General features: G+C 44.8%; 1 protein-coding gene across 1 annotated transcript in view; it reads right to left on the reverse strand.

The window, feature by feature from the left end:
• The window catches only part of MAP1LC3C (microtubule associated protein 1 light chain 3 gamma), a 123,212-nt gene extending 104,937 nt beyond the window's left edge, over positions 1-18,275 (reverse strand). Inside the window, exons 1-3 of the mRNA XM_073673269.1 lie at positions 18,218-18,275; positions 18,076-18,131; positions 17,819-17,925 (exon numbers count right to left, since the gene is read on the reverse strand). Coding sequence (XP_073529370.1) covers positions 17,819-17,925; positions 18,076-18,131; positions 18,218-18,275 — 221 coding nt within the window. The remainder of the gene's footprint in view (positions 1-17,818; positions 17,926-18,075; positions 18,132-18,217) is intronic.
• Between the last annotated feature and the right edge of the window lie 405 nt (positions 18,276-18,680).

Here is an 18,680-nt window from a genome sequence, read left to right on the forward strand (position 1 = left end):
GCCCAATATTTTTTCAGAGCTAGATGCAGAAAAAAATTATATTCAATTTGCAACCTGATGGAGGTCAGTATAGATGGACTAATAGAATGATGCTATGCCCAAAAGATTTTACTTCACTAGGTGCAGTAAAAAAATTGGTATTCTATACACAGGTGGTATATCTTGCAACACAGATAGGCTACTCCACTGACTAACACACTCTGCAATAGGCCAAAAAGGATTAGCTTTGCTAGATTCAGCCAAATGCTGTGAAAAAAACTTGCACAGCACTGGCACAGACCTGCCTGGCAAAAACTGATAGGAACTGATGTAACCTAGTCCTGAAAAGGACTCCAATTACAATTAGTCTTTACTCCCACAATCTATCTATTTAAGAGCACAGACCTGCCTGATAAAAGTCGTAGGAAATGCTGTAACCTAGTCCTTAAAAGGACTGCAATCACAACTATTCCCTACTCCCAAGCTATCTGTAGATTTGTGCGAAAATTGGCTTGAAATTAACAAGGTATAGCGCACACAGCAACAGCGGTGCCGTCTAACACGCAGCTGCAGCAGTGAGAAAATGGTGGCGACGGGGAAAATGGCTTGGTCTTATAGGGCAAGGACATGTGACATACACTGCCAATGACACATGCCCTTGCTTGTGTGAAAATAAGCACTTCGCTCCGTGTGCGCGCTGCTGATAGATTGCACCTCCCCACTGCAAATGCGGGAAAGAGAAAAAAAAATGGAGATCTTCATTGTTCCTGCAGAGATCCATCCCCTGCCCCTCCCCCCACCCCGCTGTACACTCAAACTGCGTATTAACATTAATTTTCATCATTACTGAGAAAAAATCCAGTTATGATTTTGGTGCACGAACAGTTATCGAACATAACCTCGAACAGCCGAATTTTTCTCAAATTGTTCGTGTTCGCCGAACGGCTCGAACACCGCCCAAAACAGCTTGAATTTGAGATTGGCGAATAGTTCGAGTAGAACGCTCATCTCTATTTGACACCTTCCATTAAAGCCAATGCCCAAATATCCGTTCCAATCGCATTCAAATGAACCCCATCAGATCTCAAAAATTCCCTTAACGGGGACTCCAATTCCTGATGCCTAACCACCACCCCACCGTTCTGCGCCACAAAGCAGGCTACCTCTCGGTTTACCTTACTGCAAGCTTTATTAATCCTTTCTACCAATCTCACATGCCTCCATGGTAGCCATGCAACAATATCAGCCCACACCAAGATCAAGCCCGGATAGGTGGACCATAGCCTTAAAAAGTCTAACTTTATACCACGCACCAATTCCCGTGAGGATCTAGAGCCTAGATAGTTGCCCCCTGCATGTAGAACTAAAAACATCAGGGGGTCTGTCTAACGTTACATGGAAATGAAATTCTGGCATTACCTTATTCCACGTCAAACCCCTGATACCGATCCATTGCACCGACGCGATCTCTCTAGCAATGTGTAACTGCCGTCTGTTCAGTCTTGCATCTGCCCACGCCGCACCCCAATGCACAAACGAGTGACCTAAAACCCATATCAAAAGCAGGGGTCCTGAAAAATAAGAAAATAGAACAACAACGATAGGCTCCAACCAATATACCCCAAAACCGCTCACACCATACTCTGTCTAATTTAGCACCTGTATCTGCCAGATTCCCAAAGGCCAATTTTTTTTCACTGCCTTCACGCCTAAAGACCAGCGGGCCGCCTCTGTCGCCGCCCCAATTCTAAAGGAATGGGACCTGAGCTCCTTAATGTTTAAACTGCACCAAGACAAACAGCGCCTGAATATAGTCACAAACTGATAAATTGATACGGCTGACCCATCCTGATGAATCAAAAATGATCCCGATGAAACACCCCTTAACGCCAAAAATGCAGAAACCCATTTTACCGGACATTCAAACAAATCACTAACATCCCACAAATTTACAACACAGCCTCTCCCCACCGTATCAGTCTTCGATCGCCTCAAATAGCAACGCACAACATTATTGGAATAAACCTCATCCTTCACCGATAACCCACCATGACACTTGACATTTTACTTACTAACTCACTTACGCGAAACGCATCAAAAAATGCCAACACAAAAGCTGCACCAAACAGACGGCATTCATAATCAGACCTACACACTTCTCAACAAGTGGCCCAACACCTCAAAAGATACTGGGCGCCGCCAATTCTTCACCACCAAATGCTTCCTAAAAGCTTTCAATGCTTGACGTACTAAAAAGTCTTTCGTATAGTCTCTCCAACCCAACAACTTAAAAATAAAAGCTAAACCAGCAATTTTCCCTGGAATCACTGAAAACGACACGACTTCCTCAAGTGACATACCGATCAAATATAACAAATACGGACGATCCGCCTCCGATACTTGTCCGCCAACTGAATGCTCTAGTTCCTGCCAAAGATTCCCCGCCACCACATACCTGGACCAAGTACCCACAGCCACAATTTCTCACCAACCTTAAGGTGGTACGGAAACAAGATCCCAAAACCACATGGGCCAACGGGTCTGCAGCCGCTCCGCGTCCGGCGCCAGCTCCTGAAACCAATCCCACTGGAAGCGAGACAATGCATCAGCTATTGAATTCCGAATTCCTGGCACATGATCAGCACGAAACCATATATTAAAATCCAAGCACAATATGGCGCATCATTGACAACACCGGAGGCGAATTGGCCGTCAAACTATTAATGCATTGCACAACACTCAAATTGTCACATTAGAATCACACTCTTGTTCCCAAGCTCCGCTCCCCACACCTCTAAAGCCACAACAATAGGGAACATTTCCAGCAGTGCCAAGTTCCTTACTAAACCTGACTCCCTCCACTCATCCAGCCATTCACCCACGCACCATCTTCTGTCAAAATAGGCCCCAAAGCCACAAGAACCAGATGAATCGGTAAAGAGAGTCAAATCAACATTAGAAACTGCTTGGTACAGCCAAAGATGTACCATTATACGATTGCAAGAAACTAGCCCAGACCGCCAAATCTGTTTTATGCTCCAAATTTAGCCGTACCCGATGCAAGGGATGCTTTATCCCCGCTGTGGCCTGGGCTAACCTTTAGGAAAATACTGTACCCATAGGGAGAATCCTACAAGCGAAATTCAGTTTTCCCAACAGCAAGTGCAATTGCAGAAGACGCACTTTTTTTTGCCTGCAATGCCTCTTGAACGCCAACATTCAAATCCTCCAACTTATCCCTCCAGTAAGCGATATTCCATCTTGATTGTATCTAACTGAATACCAAAGAACTTCAAAACTGTCGTAGGGCCCTCTGTCTTACCTGGAGCAAGCGGAATACCAAAACGTAAAGCCACCTGCTCAACCGTCGTCAGTAAAAGGGCGCATACCTTGGAACCAGCCGGTCCTATACATAAAAAATCATCCAGGTAATGTAAAACAGAATCAACTCCCGACTCCTGCTTTACTAACCATTCGATGAAAGCAACTAAACTTTTCAAAATATGAAAATAAAAATCGAACAGCCCATATGCAAACAGCCATCAACGTAAAACTTGTTATCCCAGTAACAACCTAACAAATGAAAGCTGTCTGGATGAACAGGAAATAGACGAAAAGCGGACTCAATGTCCATTTTCGCCAACAGAGACCCCTAACCCAGTTTCCGAACCCATTCAACCGCTTTATCGAACGGCACATAAACCGATACTAACTCAGGATTAATCCCATCGTTCACCGAATCGCCTGGGGGATACGACAGGTGATGTATGAGCCTAAATTTGTTAGGCTCCTTTTTTTTGGGACTACCCCTAGCGGAGAAACCAGCAAGTCAGACAAGGACGGCTCATCAAAAGGGCCAGCCATGCGGCCACAAGCTACTTCCTTATCTAATTTTTCCCTACTTACTGTCGCATGGATCCGCGCCAAACAAATTTTTTTGGCCATGAGACACTGGGCCCAGCCACTGACGGAATCTTAAAACCATGGCTAAAGCAGTCCTTCAATAACTCAGCCGCTTCACTATCCGAGTATTTACTTACAAAATGGCAGTATCCGCTCTACCTTCACTGGCGTCATCCCTCTTTGCAGAAGACTCGCCTGACTTACCCAAGCCTTTCTTGAAACACTGTGACCCACCGCATCCAGAGCATTCATGTTTAAACTTACATGATGATCCAAAGCGACTCTCTCTCATTGAAGTGCCAACACAGTCCCTTCCTGAAAACTGTGGAGGCTGCCGCTGAATTGGCGTGCCCCCCCCCCCCCCCCAAAGATCTCGGGAAAGGACTGAGGCAGATTTTTGTGCTGCCATCAACTGGAAAGTAATGTCCTTGTGGTCCCACTGTAAACTGGGATGAACTGCCTTCCTCTGCCTGAACTGTTCGTCATATCGGAGCCACGCATACGATATACCTCACCAATTGAATCCAAGTAGCAAAATAATGCCGAGCAGTTATCTGGACCTTTTTCGCCAATAACACTCGCCAATATAGTAAATGCCTGGAGCCAATTATGAAATGTCCTAGGGATTAGAAGATACCGCCTATGCTCCTCCTCATCCTTTTTGCTCTCATCTGGCTTCACCCTATCCAAATTAAACGTCTCCAAAGGAAGCAACGAAAATATAGCGACATATTCATCCTTCCATATTTTCTCTCTTACCTCTTGCTTCAAATGTGTATGTATGTGTGTGTGTATGGAGGTGTATGTTTGCCTTATCGTCCAGTCTCACCGAGTCCACCGGCACACTTATAGCAGCCAGAGCGGACGTCGAATCACCAGCCATTACCACACGTGTACCCACAGCATTTGCGCTGGATTTGCCCGCCACACACTACATGGCCCAGCACCAGGCACCACTAAACCCGTAAACATGCTAAACAAACCTGACAGCAAATGTGTCGCAGACATACCACTTCCAACCAGACTCACTTCCGCAACACCGGAATCCACTGTACTGCCACTTACTGGCACATTCAAAACATTCACACTGGGGGATGCAAAATGAGTGGACTTGCCAGGCTGACTGCGAGGGTTACTTGGAACATCCGTTGAATGATCTCCATGGCGATCTGTCGCTGTCATCTGCCCGCTGATCTTCATCTGAAGCGTAGTCAGGCTCAGGGACATCGCCAGTATCAACCAGCTGCAAGATCAGGATCCTTGGTTTTTGGCCACCGCGCCATCTGGCATGGGGGAAGAGGCTTTGGCTGCACGCCTGCAGCCATGGATCTAATCTGCCCCTTGCTGGTCCTGCTGTGATCCATCCTGGCAATCTGCGGGCTGACTCTTTGCTTTCCTGACAGTCCTGCCCGATCTGGCGAGAAGTGTCCTCCTAGTTGTCTGGAGGTAGTTGAACCCCTCCTCTGCCGGTATCTGGCTGTAAGGCCCTGCGGCAGTGCACAGGCCACACTTACAGGTTTGCGGTGGGCACACGTGACTCGGCGCGGCTCGATGACACGGCATTGTCACCTGATGCGGCGTGGTCACACGACACCGCGCGGCCACATGATGCGGCGCAGTCACATAACGTCACCACGCTTCTATCCGGCAGACCCCGTCGGAGGGGAGGGGCCAGGAACATCCCTCACCTCCCCTCTTGAACCAGGCCAGTGGCGTGGATTCCTCCCAGAGCGGCGGGCTGGGGCAGAGTGGATGGCCCTGAAAGGTCCCTTGAGGGGCTCCTTAGTCTGGGCCTGGTCCTGGGGGGAGGGTGGGGGGTCACATCTGGGCTCAGTCTCTCCAGAGGCCTAGACCTACTCGTGCGCTGCACAGGTGCTACGGCTGCAGTCACCTGGCAGTTTCCCCCCGGCAGTCCATTGCTCCAGCTGGCCCTGGAGTACACAGACACGCACGCTAACGCAGTGTTCAGACGCACACATACACAAACAGATACACAAATACGTACACATACAAGCATACAGTGGGGCAAAAAAGAATTTAGTCAGCCACCAATTGTGCAAGTTCTCCCACTTAAAAAGATGAGAGAGGCCTGTAATTGACATCAAAGTAGACATCAACTATAAAAGACAAAAAGAGAAAACAAATCCTGAAAATCACATGGTCTGATTTGGAAAATTTTTTATCAAATTTTGTTGGAAAATAAGCATTTGGTCAATTACAAACAAGCAAGATTTCTAGCTCTCACAGACCAGTAACTGCTTCTTTAAAATGGTTCACTTTTCTTTAGTCATTACCTGTAGTACTGCCACCTGTTTGAGCTTGTTAGCAGTATAAAAGACACCTGTCTGCAACCTCCAACAGTCACACTCCAAACTCCACTATGGTGAAGACCAAAGAGCTGTCAAAGGACACCAGAAACAAAATTGTAGCCCTGCACCAGGCTGGGAAGACTGAATCTGCAATAGGAAAGCAGCTTGGTGTGAAGAAATCAACTGTGGGAGCAAAAATTAGAAAATGGAAGACATACAAGACCACTGATAATCTCCCTTGATCTGGGGCTCCACGCAAGATCTCACCCCGTGAAGTCAAAATGATCTCAAGAACGGTGAGCAAAAATCCCAGAACCACACAGGGGGACCAAGTGAATGACTTGCAGAGAGCTGGGACCAACGTTACACAGGCTACCATCAGAAACACTACGCCACCAGGGACTCAGATCCTGCAGTGGCAGACGTGTCCCCCTGCTTAAGCCATTACATGTCCGGGCCAGTCTGAAGTTTGCTAGAGAGCATTTGGATGATCCAGAAGGAGTATTGGGAGAATGTCATATGGTCAGATGAAAAAGTAGAACTGTTTGGTAGAAACACAACTCGTCGTGTTTGGAGGAGAAAGAATGCCGAGTAGCATCCAAAGAGCACCATACCAACTGTGAAGCATGGAGGTGGCAACATCTTGCTTTGGGGCTGTCAAGGGACCAGTATGACTGATCCGTGTACATAAAAGAATGAATGGGGCCATGTATCGTGAGATTTTGAGTGCAAACCTCCTTCCATCAGCAAGGGCATTGAAGATGAAACGTGGCTGGGTCTTTCAGCATGACAATGATCCCAAGCACACTGCCAGGGCAATGAAGGAGTGGCTTCGTAAGAAGCATTTCAAGGTCCTGGAGTGGCCTAGCCAGTCTCCAGATCTAAACCCTATAGAAAACCTTTGAAGGAAGTTGAAAGTCCCTGTTGCCCAGCGACAGCCCCAAAACATCACTGCTCTAGAGGAGATCTGCATGGAGGAATGGGCCAACATACCAGCAACAGTGTGTGCCAACCTTGTGAAGACTTACAGAAAACGTTTGACCTGTCATTGCCAACAAAGGATATACAGGGTGGTCCAAAAGTAGCTAGCCAGAAAATATAATTTTATATATAAATCAAAATAAATGTTATTTACTAACACAAGCATAACATTGACAATTACATTTTATTTTGAACAATAACACAAAAGCCCTTAAATTTTATCAACGCAGGTGCTCAAACTGTTTTCCATTACAATTTGCACAGCTTTGAAGTCTGCCTCTTACGCTTCGATAATCAGTGAATGTGCATAGCGGTATCAGAGCCCCAATAACAGGGCAAAAATTAATTAAAATGACTGATTTATTAATACACACGTAGATGTAAATATTTTGCCCGAATTGTCTATATTTATCTGAAGATCAAGATATTGGATATTACTCTCGGATATGGTAGAGGTAAAGGAAAGACCCCAGTCATGGGTATTTAATTCATCAATAAATTTGACAGCCTCTACAGTATTCCCCCTCCATGATGATGGGTTTATCGACGCCGAGGGATTGCGCGATGTGGACTGTTGGAATAATACATATTAATCTGTATGTGTATTGCAACAACTACTGTGCTGTTTCATATGTTGTACATATTGTGAGGTTAACAAAGTTTAGTTAAAAAAAAAAAAACCTCACACAGACAGGATGCCCCCTCCTTCTCTTCCTGTGTTGTTGTTATATGTCTTTGATTTCCTCATGCTGCAGTAACACCAGACTCCATGCTGTGCCTATGCTGGATATGAATAAACCTACATTCTGTGTTCTAAACTCTGGATGTCACGCGGATTAATCCTCTGCTAACATGGACAGACTCGAATGCCCCCATATATAGATTTGCATAACTGGGGGCAAACCTCGTCCCCATTGCGCAGCCCCTCAGCTGCCGATACATCACCCCCTCAAAAGAGAATACATTGTTCTCAAGAATGAAACTTATACCCCTCAATAGAAATTTTTTTGGGGATCCTGTAAGTTTGGGTCCTCATCTAGGAATTTTTTAATTGCCTGTAAGCCCAATACATGTGTGATATTGGAATAAAGAGAGCTTATGTCGAGTGTAATAAGAAGACAGCCTGGAAGAGGGGGTAATTCACTCAACAATCTAATTAAAATGTGTGGAAACTTTTAAATGAGAATCTAGGGATAAAACGTATTTCTGTAAAAAAAAGATCAATATAGTGGGATAGGTTGGATGTGATTGAATTGGTTCCAGAAATAATAGGGCGTCCAGGGGGATTAAATTTATCTTTATGAATTTGGGGTAAAAAATAAAAATAAGGGACTTTACATTTTTTAATGTCTAAAAAGGATTTTTCTTTTTTATTGAGGAAGCCAGCTGTAGAGGCCCCGGCTACAAGCCCTCTATACTCCAAAAAAATGGTTACAGATGGGTCTGTTTCCAATTTCATATAATAGTTTGAGTCATCTTGAATTCTGAGGCCCTCCTTGATGTACCAGCCTCTGTTCATTATCAGTCCCCCCCTCCCTTATCTGCTCTCTTTATAATTATCTCTTTATTTTCCTGAAGGGTTTTTAATGCACATTGCACTCAGGGCGAAGGGTACATTTCTGGACTCTCCCAAGTGAGCGGGTGTAAGGCCTCCTGATCTGTGTCTTTTACTCGCTAAGCTTCGGGCCTGCCTGGAACTAGGCCTGGCTTGCTTACTGCTTCCTTCTTGTACCTACTGACCTGGTGGTAGGGTTTTCTCCTGGTTCCCACTATTCCTGGTCGCTGGAGCCTTAGTGGTATCTAACCCAGTTGCTGTGGTCAGCGGTTTGTTAACCTGGGACTTGTAGTTCTCCATGGATTCCGGTTGTTCCTACAGGTCATAAAGATCCCTGTAGGCGCAGATACGGTGTCCGGTATACAAATCGGGGTGAGCTTACTATGCTCCTCTGCCCCCTTAGTTCCACTTGCCTTCGGCCGCTCGGGGCCCTCACTAGGCTTCAGGGCTGCTGGAGGCCTAGCTTGCCTCACACAGCAGCCTACGTGCAGCTACATCCTGTCTCTCTGCAGACTGAACACTGACTGAGCTGCCTGGCTCCACCTTCCCTTTATATATCCCTATCAGGGCTCCCTCTGCTGATATGAGGTGGAAGGTGGAGGTGTTTGCATGTAGTGAGGGCCTCTTATGGAGAAATCCATCTATGCACCCTACTAGGTTCTGTGGCACCAATGCGCAGCAGGGGCATCACATATCCGCTACCGGGATCTGTCCAGATGACTCCCCAGCAATAGGAATCTGTATTGCACTAGAAAGCTCTGAAATATTAGATTCACTGTGGGATATCTCCTGTGTATTAATATGTAATGTGAAGTTCAATTCATCTATATCTGCTACTTGTGTGGAAATAGGCGGATTAGCAATAAATTCTACATTTGCTGCTTGTGTGGATAAAATAGGTGGATCAGCAATCAATATGGAGGGAGGAGTAATTTCCATACACATTCCCTCTATTATAAGTTCATTATTTCTTTCCAAATTAGATCCAGTATTTTTCATGTAATTATTGTTAATGGATAACTTCTTCCTATGGGTCTCATATATTGCTTGTTTTTTATTCATAAAAAACGGTTGTTGGGAATTATTCACATGTTTTGTATGGTTATCAGTATCATTACTTGGAATAGGGGGATGATGGATTGTTCCTAGTTGTTCTCTGCATAGAGATGATGGGAACAGGTGAAATTTGAGGTAGTGATTGAATTTTTTCTTTTTTAGAGTCTTTTATATCCTTAGCAACCAATCAGATTCCACCTTTCATTTTCCAAAGAGTCTGTGAGGAATGAAAAGTGGAATCTGATTGGCTGCTAAGGGCAACTGAGTCAGTTTCACTTTACACCATGTTTGATAAATCTCCCCCTTCATAACCTTATTACACTTTCTGTCCACCTACTTTTGGATGAACTTTTGTAATTGACCAAATACTTCTTTTCTACCAAAATTTGAAAAAAAATTCTTCCCAAATCAGACAATGATTTTTAGGATTTGTTTTCTCATTTTGTCTCATTAGTTGAGGTCTACCTATGATGTCAATTACAGGCCTCTCATCTTTTTTAGGTGGGAGAACTTGCACAATTGATGGCTGACTACCGTATTTTTCAGACCATAAGACGCACTTTTTTCCCCCCAAATTTGAGAGGAAAATGGGGATGCGTGTTAAGGTCAGAAAGTAATTTTCCTGTAGATCTCAGGTTCAAAAAGATGGCTGCGTGCACCGGAAGCCGCTCACGCTGCTCTGCCACACTAATCACAGCAAGACATCGGCCCCGGTACCAGGCCCCAGCCACCACTCACCCAGGCCCCAAACCCCAGCGCCAGCCATCACTCACCCAAGCGCCAGCCACCACTCACCCAGGCCCCAAGCCCCCAGAGCCAGCAACCAGACGCCCAGCCCACCAGCACCAGGCACCCAGGCCACCAGCGCAAGGCCCAGCTTCCTGAAGGACCTTGCCTCCTGTGTCCCCCGCTACACGGCCCATCCAGGTAAGATACCTATTCAGACTATAAGACGGACCCCCATCTTATCAAAACATTTTTTTTTCCTATTTTCTACCCCAAATGGGGTGCGTCTTATAGTCCGAAAAATGCGGTAAAAATACTTTTTTTTTCCCCCACTGTACATACATATTTGAACACATTCTTAAAAACACATAAAACAGACAAATTTATATATATATATATATATATATATATATATATATATATATATATATATATATATATATATATATATATATATATATATATATATATATATATATATATATATATATATATATATATATATATTTATTATATATATATATATATATAGCTCAAAAAAATAAAGGGAACACTCAAATAACACATCCTAGATCTGAATGAATGAAATATTCTCATTGAATACTTTGTTCTGTACAAAGTTGAATGTGCTGACAACAAAATCACACAAAAATCATCAATTGAAATCAAATCTATTAACCAATGGAGGCCTGGATTTGGAGTCACCCCCAAAATTAAAGTGGAAAAATACACTACTGGATGATCCAACTTTGATGTAATGTCCTTAAAACAAGTCAAAATGAGGCGCAGTATTGTGTGTGGCCTCCACGTGCCTGAATGACCTCCCTACAATGCCTGGGCATGCTCCTGATGAGGTTGCGGATGGTCTCCTGTGGGATCTCCTCCCAGACCTGGACTAAAGCATCCGACAACTCCTGGACAGTCTGTGGTGCAACGTGACGTTGGTGCATGGAGCGAGACATGATGTACCAGATGTGCTCAATCGGATTCAGGTCTGGGGAACGGGTGAGCCAGTCCATAGCTTCAATGCCTTCATCTTGCAGGAACTGCTGACACACTCCAGCCACATGAGGTCTGGCATGGTCCTGCATTAGGAGGAACCCAGGGCCAACCGCACCAGCATATGGTCTCACAAGGGGTCTGAGGATCTCATCTCGGTACCTAATGGCAGTCAGGCCACCTCTTGCGAGCACATGGAGGGCTGTGCGGCCCTCCAAAGAAATGCCACCCCACACCATTACTGACCCACTGCAAAACCGGTCATGCTGAAGGATGTTGCAAGCAGCAGATCGCTCTCCACGGCGTCTCCAGACTCTGTCACATGAAAGTAGATTCACATTGAGCACATCTGTGAAGAGCACAGAATGCCAGTGGCGACTTTGCCAATCCTGGTGTTCTGTGACAAATGCCAAGAGTCCCGCACGGTGTTGGGTTGTGAGCACAGCCCCCATCTGTGGACGTCAGGCCCTCATACCACCCTCATGGAGTCGGTTTCTAACCGTTAGTGCAGACACATGCACATTTGTGGCCTGCTGGAGGTCATTTTGCAGGGCTCTGGCAGTGCTCCTCCTGTTCCTCCTTGCACAAAGGCGGAGGTAGCAGTCCTGCTGCTGGGTTGTTGCCCTTCTACGGCCCCCTCCACGTCTCCTGGTGTACTGGCCTGTCTCCTGGTAGCGCCTCCAGCCTCTGGACACTACGCTGACAGACACAGCAAACCTTCTTGCCACAGCTCGCATTGATGTGCCATCCTGGATGAGCTGCACTACCTGAGCAACTTCTGTGGGTTGTAGAGTCTGTCTCATGCTACCACGAGTGTGAAAGCACAACCAACATTCAAAAATGACCAAAACATCAAACAGAAAGCATTGGTACGGAGATGTGGTCTGTGGTCCCCACCTGCAGAACCACTCCTTTATTGAGTGGGTCTTGATAATTGCCAATAATTTCCATCTATTGTCTATTCCATTTGCACAACAGCATGTGAAATTGATTGTCAATCAGTGTTGCTTCCTAAGTGGACAGTTTGATTTCACAGAAGTTTGATATACTTGGAGTTATATTTTGTTGTTTAAGTGTTCCCTTTATTTTTTTGAGCAGTGTACATACATGTACACACACAGACTTACACACAGATATTCACATTATACAAGCGCGCACACACAGACATGTTAGAAATATATTTAATATGGGGTTTGGGGACGCTGGCAACAAGCCTCACTTACCTGCCACGGGCCTGTGTCCGGTCCAGACATGCAGGGCCGCCGGCGTGTCTGATGGTCATCACAGACATGGCCCTGGACCATCAGAGGGGCCCATACAGCTCCCCCAGCATCTCTGCAGGACCTCCGGCGCTGCTTGATTGCCGCCACTTCAGACATGGCCTCACACAGTGCACTGTGTGGCTGTGTTTGAAAGTAATGACGCGGCAGGGGCGACACAAGCACAATTAAAAGGTGCCATGTCACTACTATCAGACACAGTCGCACAGCGCACTGCGCGTGTCCATGTCTGAAATGCCGGCAATCAAGCTGCAGCGCCAGCGGAGAGGAGGTACACGGTGCAGGCGACTGCTATGGGGCCACCCCGGCTCACAGGCCCCATAGCAGTCGCGTGGCCTGCCGCCATTGATAGTATGCCACTGTGCATACCCTCATCTCCCTCCTCCATTACTGCAACCTCCTGTTCTGTGGCCTCCCTTCTAACTCTCTCGCACCTCTCCAATCTATCCTAAACTCTGCTGCCCGACTAATCTACCTGTCCCCCAGCCTCTCATCTCTGTCAATACCTTCACTGGCTCCCCATTGCTCAGAGACTCCTGTTAAAAACCCGAACCCTGGCATGCAAAGCCATCCACAACCTGTATCCTCCATACATCTGTGACCTAGTCTCCTGGTACTTACCTGCACGCCACCTCCGATGCTCACAAGATCTCCTTCTCTACTCTTCTTATCTCCTCTCTTCCCACAATCACATACAAGATTTCTCCAGTGCATCCCCCCTACTCTGGAACGCTCTACCCCAACATAGACTCTCGCTGCTGTTGAAACCTTCAAAAAGGACCCTGAAGACCCACCTCTTCCGACAAGAGTACAACCCGCAGTAACCCTCACTCCACCATACTGCTGCATAACCAGCTCTACCCTCACCTCCTGTATCCTCACCCATCCCTTGTAGACTCTGAGCCCTCGTGGGCAGGGTCCTCTCATCTCTTTTACCAGTCACCGTCACATTTTTGTTCAAGATTATTGTAATTGTTTTTGCAATGTATACCCCTTTTTCACATGTAAAGCGCCACGGAATAAATGGCGCTAAAGTAATAATAATGTGGTCCAGACTCACGGCTACTGAGACTGGACCATGTGGAAGACCGGGTGGTGGTGGAAAACTGACTGGAAGCATTATCTGCTATCCAACTAACAACCTTTTCACACTGCTCTGGCTTCAATAGTTGTGTTACGTGGCCCCCTAGAAATTGGGACAGGAAGGTAGTTTGACATGATGTGAGTGTTTGTTGTGCTCCCTCAGCAGGCACAGTTTCATCTTGTTCCCATGTCTTCAGCACTGTATGAATGTGTCTGATCATATCACACACACCACATGGGAAAATAAGGTAGTAAAATGTTAAAATGACATTTACTGGTAAATGTATTTTCCACCTTTGAAAGCAATGCAAAAGTGCAAAAACGCATCAAAAACGTACGTGTGAACATCGCTCAAGGTGTGGAGGATCATTTTTGTTTTTTGGTTATTTATTTAGCCTTATATGCAAGTCATTACCCTGGAAAGGATGTTCCTTAACATATTTCCCAGGAAAATCCATTTTGGTTTTTGTATGTTTTACTGTCAGTCCGTAAAAGTGGCGTAATACCTCTGACAACATTGTTGACAGCAGTGACCTGGGAGTCAGAGATGCTTCCAGGGGTCTTCCCCATGCTGTTCCTATGTTATTTGAGCACTGTTCCCATCGATTTGGGCAATTTTCAGGCCCTCTGCAGACCGCCAGGGGGAGCAGTCGGAAAAATGCTTGAGTTTCCCATAGACTTACATTGGGCTCATTGCTTGGGTCGAGCACCCAAGCATTCCAATTTGCTCGACCCGAGCAACGTGTACTCGAGCATTTTAGTGCTCGCTCATTACTAGTAAAGATACATTTTTTAGTCCTGTTATGTCACTTTGCATTAATTCCTGGAATGCACCTGTAGGGTTTATAATCTACCTGACAACAATTTTAAATATATTGACTAGTGCCATTTTTAAAATGGTGCCACTTTAGGAGTTTTTTTTCCAATATATAGGACCCCCAGAATTTTTTTTTGTATATTTCTTTGAATAAATGAAAAAAATACCGCTACATTTTTAAACGCCAACAAATTTTCTTTTTTCGTGATACATATTTTATGTTGATGGTAAATTTAGGTTGATTTTTTTTTTTAATGAATAAACACAAAACATATAAAAAAGTTGACAGAAACTTCAAAATATTTGCAATTTTCAAACTTTGAATGATTATAGATTTAATCCAGATAGTCATACCACACAAAAACATTAATAAATGCAATTTTCCTCACGTCTGCTTTATATCAGCACCATTTGTTAAAGAGCATTTATAGAAATCCCATGGCCACTATGCGTTTTGTGCACCTGCGGCACACCCGCGAAAACTGACATTAGGCACGTCTTTTCAGACCGCAGCATGTCCATTTCTCTTGCGGAAATACATGCAGATTTTTCCCATAGACTTGCATTAGATGAGGAAAAACCACGTGAGTTTCAATAGCGTTTCTGCAGCGGAAACACACAAAAACGGTACATGATGATCAATAAAGTTTGTTTAAAAAACCCTATTCTCTGAAACTCTGCAAATTTCAACATGAAGACATGAAAAATGCATGCGGCAAAACTGCATGTAAAAATTGCAATTAACTTAATTTACATATTAGGTGCGGAAAAAAACGCAGCAAATCCGGACAGTGTGCACATACCTATAGGGGTTAAAAGGTATTTTCACAGTCTCCTGATGGCATTTTTGGGGCGGATTCCAGGCCAAAGTACACACATACAAGAAAAATGCTTAAAATCTGCTTTCAAAAAGCTTCCAATTCATTTAAATAAGGAAATACGCCTATACTGCACAGGTTAAAGCAGTGTAAAAAAAAAATGCATCAAAACACCATGCATCTTCAAGAGACATGTAAAAAAAAACTCACTGTCAATGTACCTAAAGACATGTTGGATCTAGAACCATCTGTGTCTCAGAAAGCCAAATTTAATTTTGCGCTATAAATGCAAGTCAATTTAGGCATAAAATTATAGTACTTTTTTTGGCTACAGGATACATTATCCCAGTTTATTAAATTGCACGCACAATGTAGCGTTGAGAAAAAAAAAAAAGTAATTTTTGCAAAAAAAATAAAAAAATATATATATATATATATATTCATTTTAAATTACAAGGTACCTCTGTCTTTTCTTTTATACTGGGGTTATGTCCTTCACTTGTCCATATTGAGGCAAGTTGTTGTACAGCTGCATTGTTTGCCACAAAGTTCTCACATGTGGCAACAGGTGCTGCTAAACCACAACACGCGAAAATACATTTAGGCTTGGGCTAAACCGCGACATGTATCATGCAACTAAAAGCATCTGTGCAACTTGCTAACACACTTCTATTTTAGAGCTTTGATATTACTGTAAAAAATAAAAGTTTATTTAGCAGATTAATCACTTACAAATCGCAGTCACATGTGACTTGCATTGAAATATACGACAAGGGAGTCACGGGAAAATCAAAACACATATGGCAGCATTTGTGTATCGGCATCAGAGTTGCAGGTCACAATGCGACAATATGAATCCATTAGATGTGATGTCACACTGGGACACGGGTCGCCTTAGCGTTACGCAGGAATCCGAACTTCTGAATGCAATTTTTTAAAGCAGGTTTAGATGGGAAATAATGGTTGTAACATATACTATCATACATAGAAAATGCAGAATCGGGAAATGGGAGTTATAACATACTACGTCCATACAAAAACTACTGATGCGGTCAATGGTCAAAAGCTTGTGTACAGGGCCCTCTGGAGTAGCAAGAGGACTTCTACAGTTGTGGCTACTACTATAATCTATAATATAACCAGGGATGAGTATCTCTGTCTGAAGCCTCGATAGACTGCGCATGCGTGACGCGCAGTCTGGCTCCAGAGAGAAGCAGGCATCCAGCCATTACAGGTAAGAGGAGGTGTATGGCGTCGGAGATCGCGCGGTATGCGTAGACACTGAACGCATACTGCGATCTCCGGCACCATACTTACCTGACCGGGAGGAGCGTTGCCGCGGCGCTTCTCTTCGCTGGAGACCGGGGGCGGAGTGAAGGCGTCGGAACGGCACGTGCGCATTGCGCTATCCGGCGCCATTTTACTGAAGACACATTTACAGTGTGTCTTCAGCAAAATGGCGCTGGACAGTGAGGTGCTCCGGCGCCGCACTCCTCCCCCGGCCTCCGGCAGAGAGGACGCAGCAGCTCTGGAGTACAGAGAAGAAAGGGGAGTATAACTGTTTATTTTTTTTGTATGTGTGTACAGTGTGAAAGGGATGAGGGGGCCACACATACCAGGATTGTGGGGTGAGGGGACCATGCATATATCAGGATTGGGGGGTGAGGGGTGCCACACATGCCAGGATTGGGGATGAGGGGTGGAGTGCCATGCATGCCGGGATTGGGGATGGGGTACCATGCATACCAAGATGAGGGATACAATACACACCAGGATAGTGATGAGGTGTGCCATACATACTGGGATGAGGGGTGAGGGGTGCCAAGCATAACAGGACGAGGGGCGCCACGCATAACGGGATGAGGGGCTGAGGGGTGCCACGCATACCGGGATTGGGAATGAGGGATGCCACGCATACCAGGATGAGGGATACCATACACACCAGGATAGGGATGAGGGATGGGGTACCATGCATACCAGGATGAGGGATACCATACACACCAGGATAAGGATGAGGGGTGCCACGCATACCAGGATTGGGGGTGAGGGATACGGTGCCATGCATACCAGGATGAGGGATATCATACACACCAGGATTGGGGGTGAGGGGTGCCACGCATACCAGGATTGGATGGTGGGGACAGGATGGGGGCAGCACAAATACAAGGAGGGGGGCAGCACATACCAGCATGGGAGACCATATACCAATAAAAATGCTTGCCACCCGGGCATAGAACGGGTTCAATAGCTAGTAGTCATAAGTATGCAACACGTTTCAAATTACAGTTTTGAATTTAACCAAGTAAGCTTACCTGAGAATATTTAAAAACTGGAACATGGGAAGATCCTGAGGAACAAGAAATTTGGTTTTATCAAGGAGAGGTAGGTATTTTTCTTTTTGGTATCGCTCTACAATGACCTAAAATAAAGGGATGTAATAAAACGTACTGTTGAGAAAGTTCTTAAAAAACCCTCATGACTCCAATTGAACAAACTATGAGCTCTAGAAATTATTTCCACATAGTTTGACAAAAAAAATATTTCTAGGTTAGAACAGACAACACGTTACCGGGACTTTAGTAGGAAACTTGGACTTTATACCAATTACTTCAGACTTTCTTGTTGCTGTGAGAGTAAAAAAAAAAAAAAAAAAAATAAGAACTATGTGTTCTTCTGGATATTCTTTATTAAATAAATGTTTCACATTTTACCTAAACTCTTCCTCTGTTTAAATGGTTTCCGTTTTTGGACCTTTAAAGGTGACTGCATTTTCTTCAGAAATAGAAAGTGTGGGTATACATATCAGGGCTACTCTGCTTCTGCTTTCCCCAGTGATTTCCAATTATAAAACCCTGGATTCAGCTTGCTATCAAATTGCATCAATGTGTAACTCAGCTCAGGTGATTGCAGCGTTATCAGAAAATAGGACTGACAGTTGCATTACTTTAGGGTCTGTTTCCGAAAACATGTTTTCAACCGTGCCGACACACAAGTTGACATACCCGCATCATTTTTACTGTAGGAAGACACTTCAGGAAAACGCCTGAAGGATGTTTTTTTTCAAGTCTTGGGACATTTTTTGTGGCCATCTATACACATCATAGAGGCGGCTTCCAAGTCGCCGGAAGAATTGACATGTCACTTCTTTTAGCTGCTTCACAGCTTTTGAAGGCT

Source organism: Phyllobates terribilis, unplaced genomic scaffold, assembly GCF_046119375.1.
Source record: "Phyllobates terribilis strain yellow unplaced genomic scaffold, ASM4611937v1 Scaffold_3__8_contigs__length_932513732, whole genome shotgun sequence".
Classification (NCBI taxonomy): Eukaryota; Metazoa; Chordata; class Amphibia; order Anura; family Dendrobatidae; genus Phyllobates; species Phyllobates terribilis.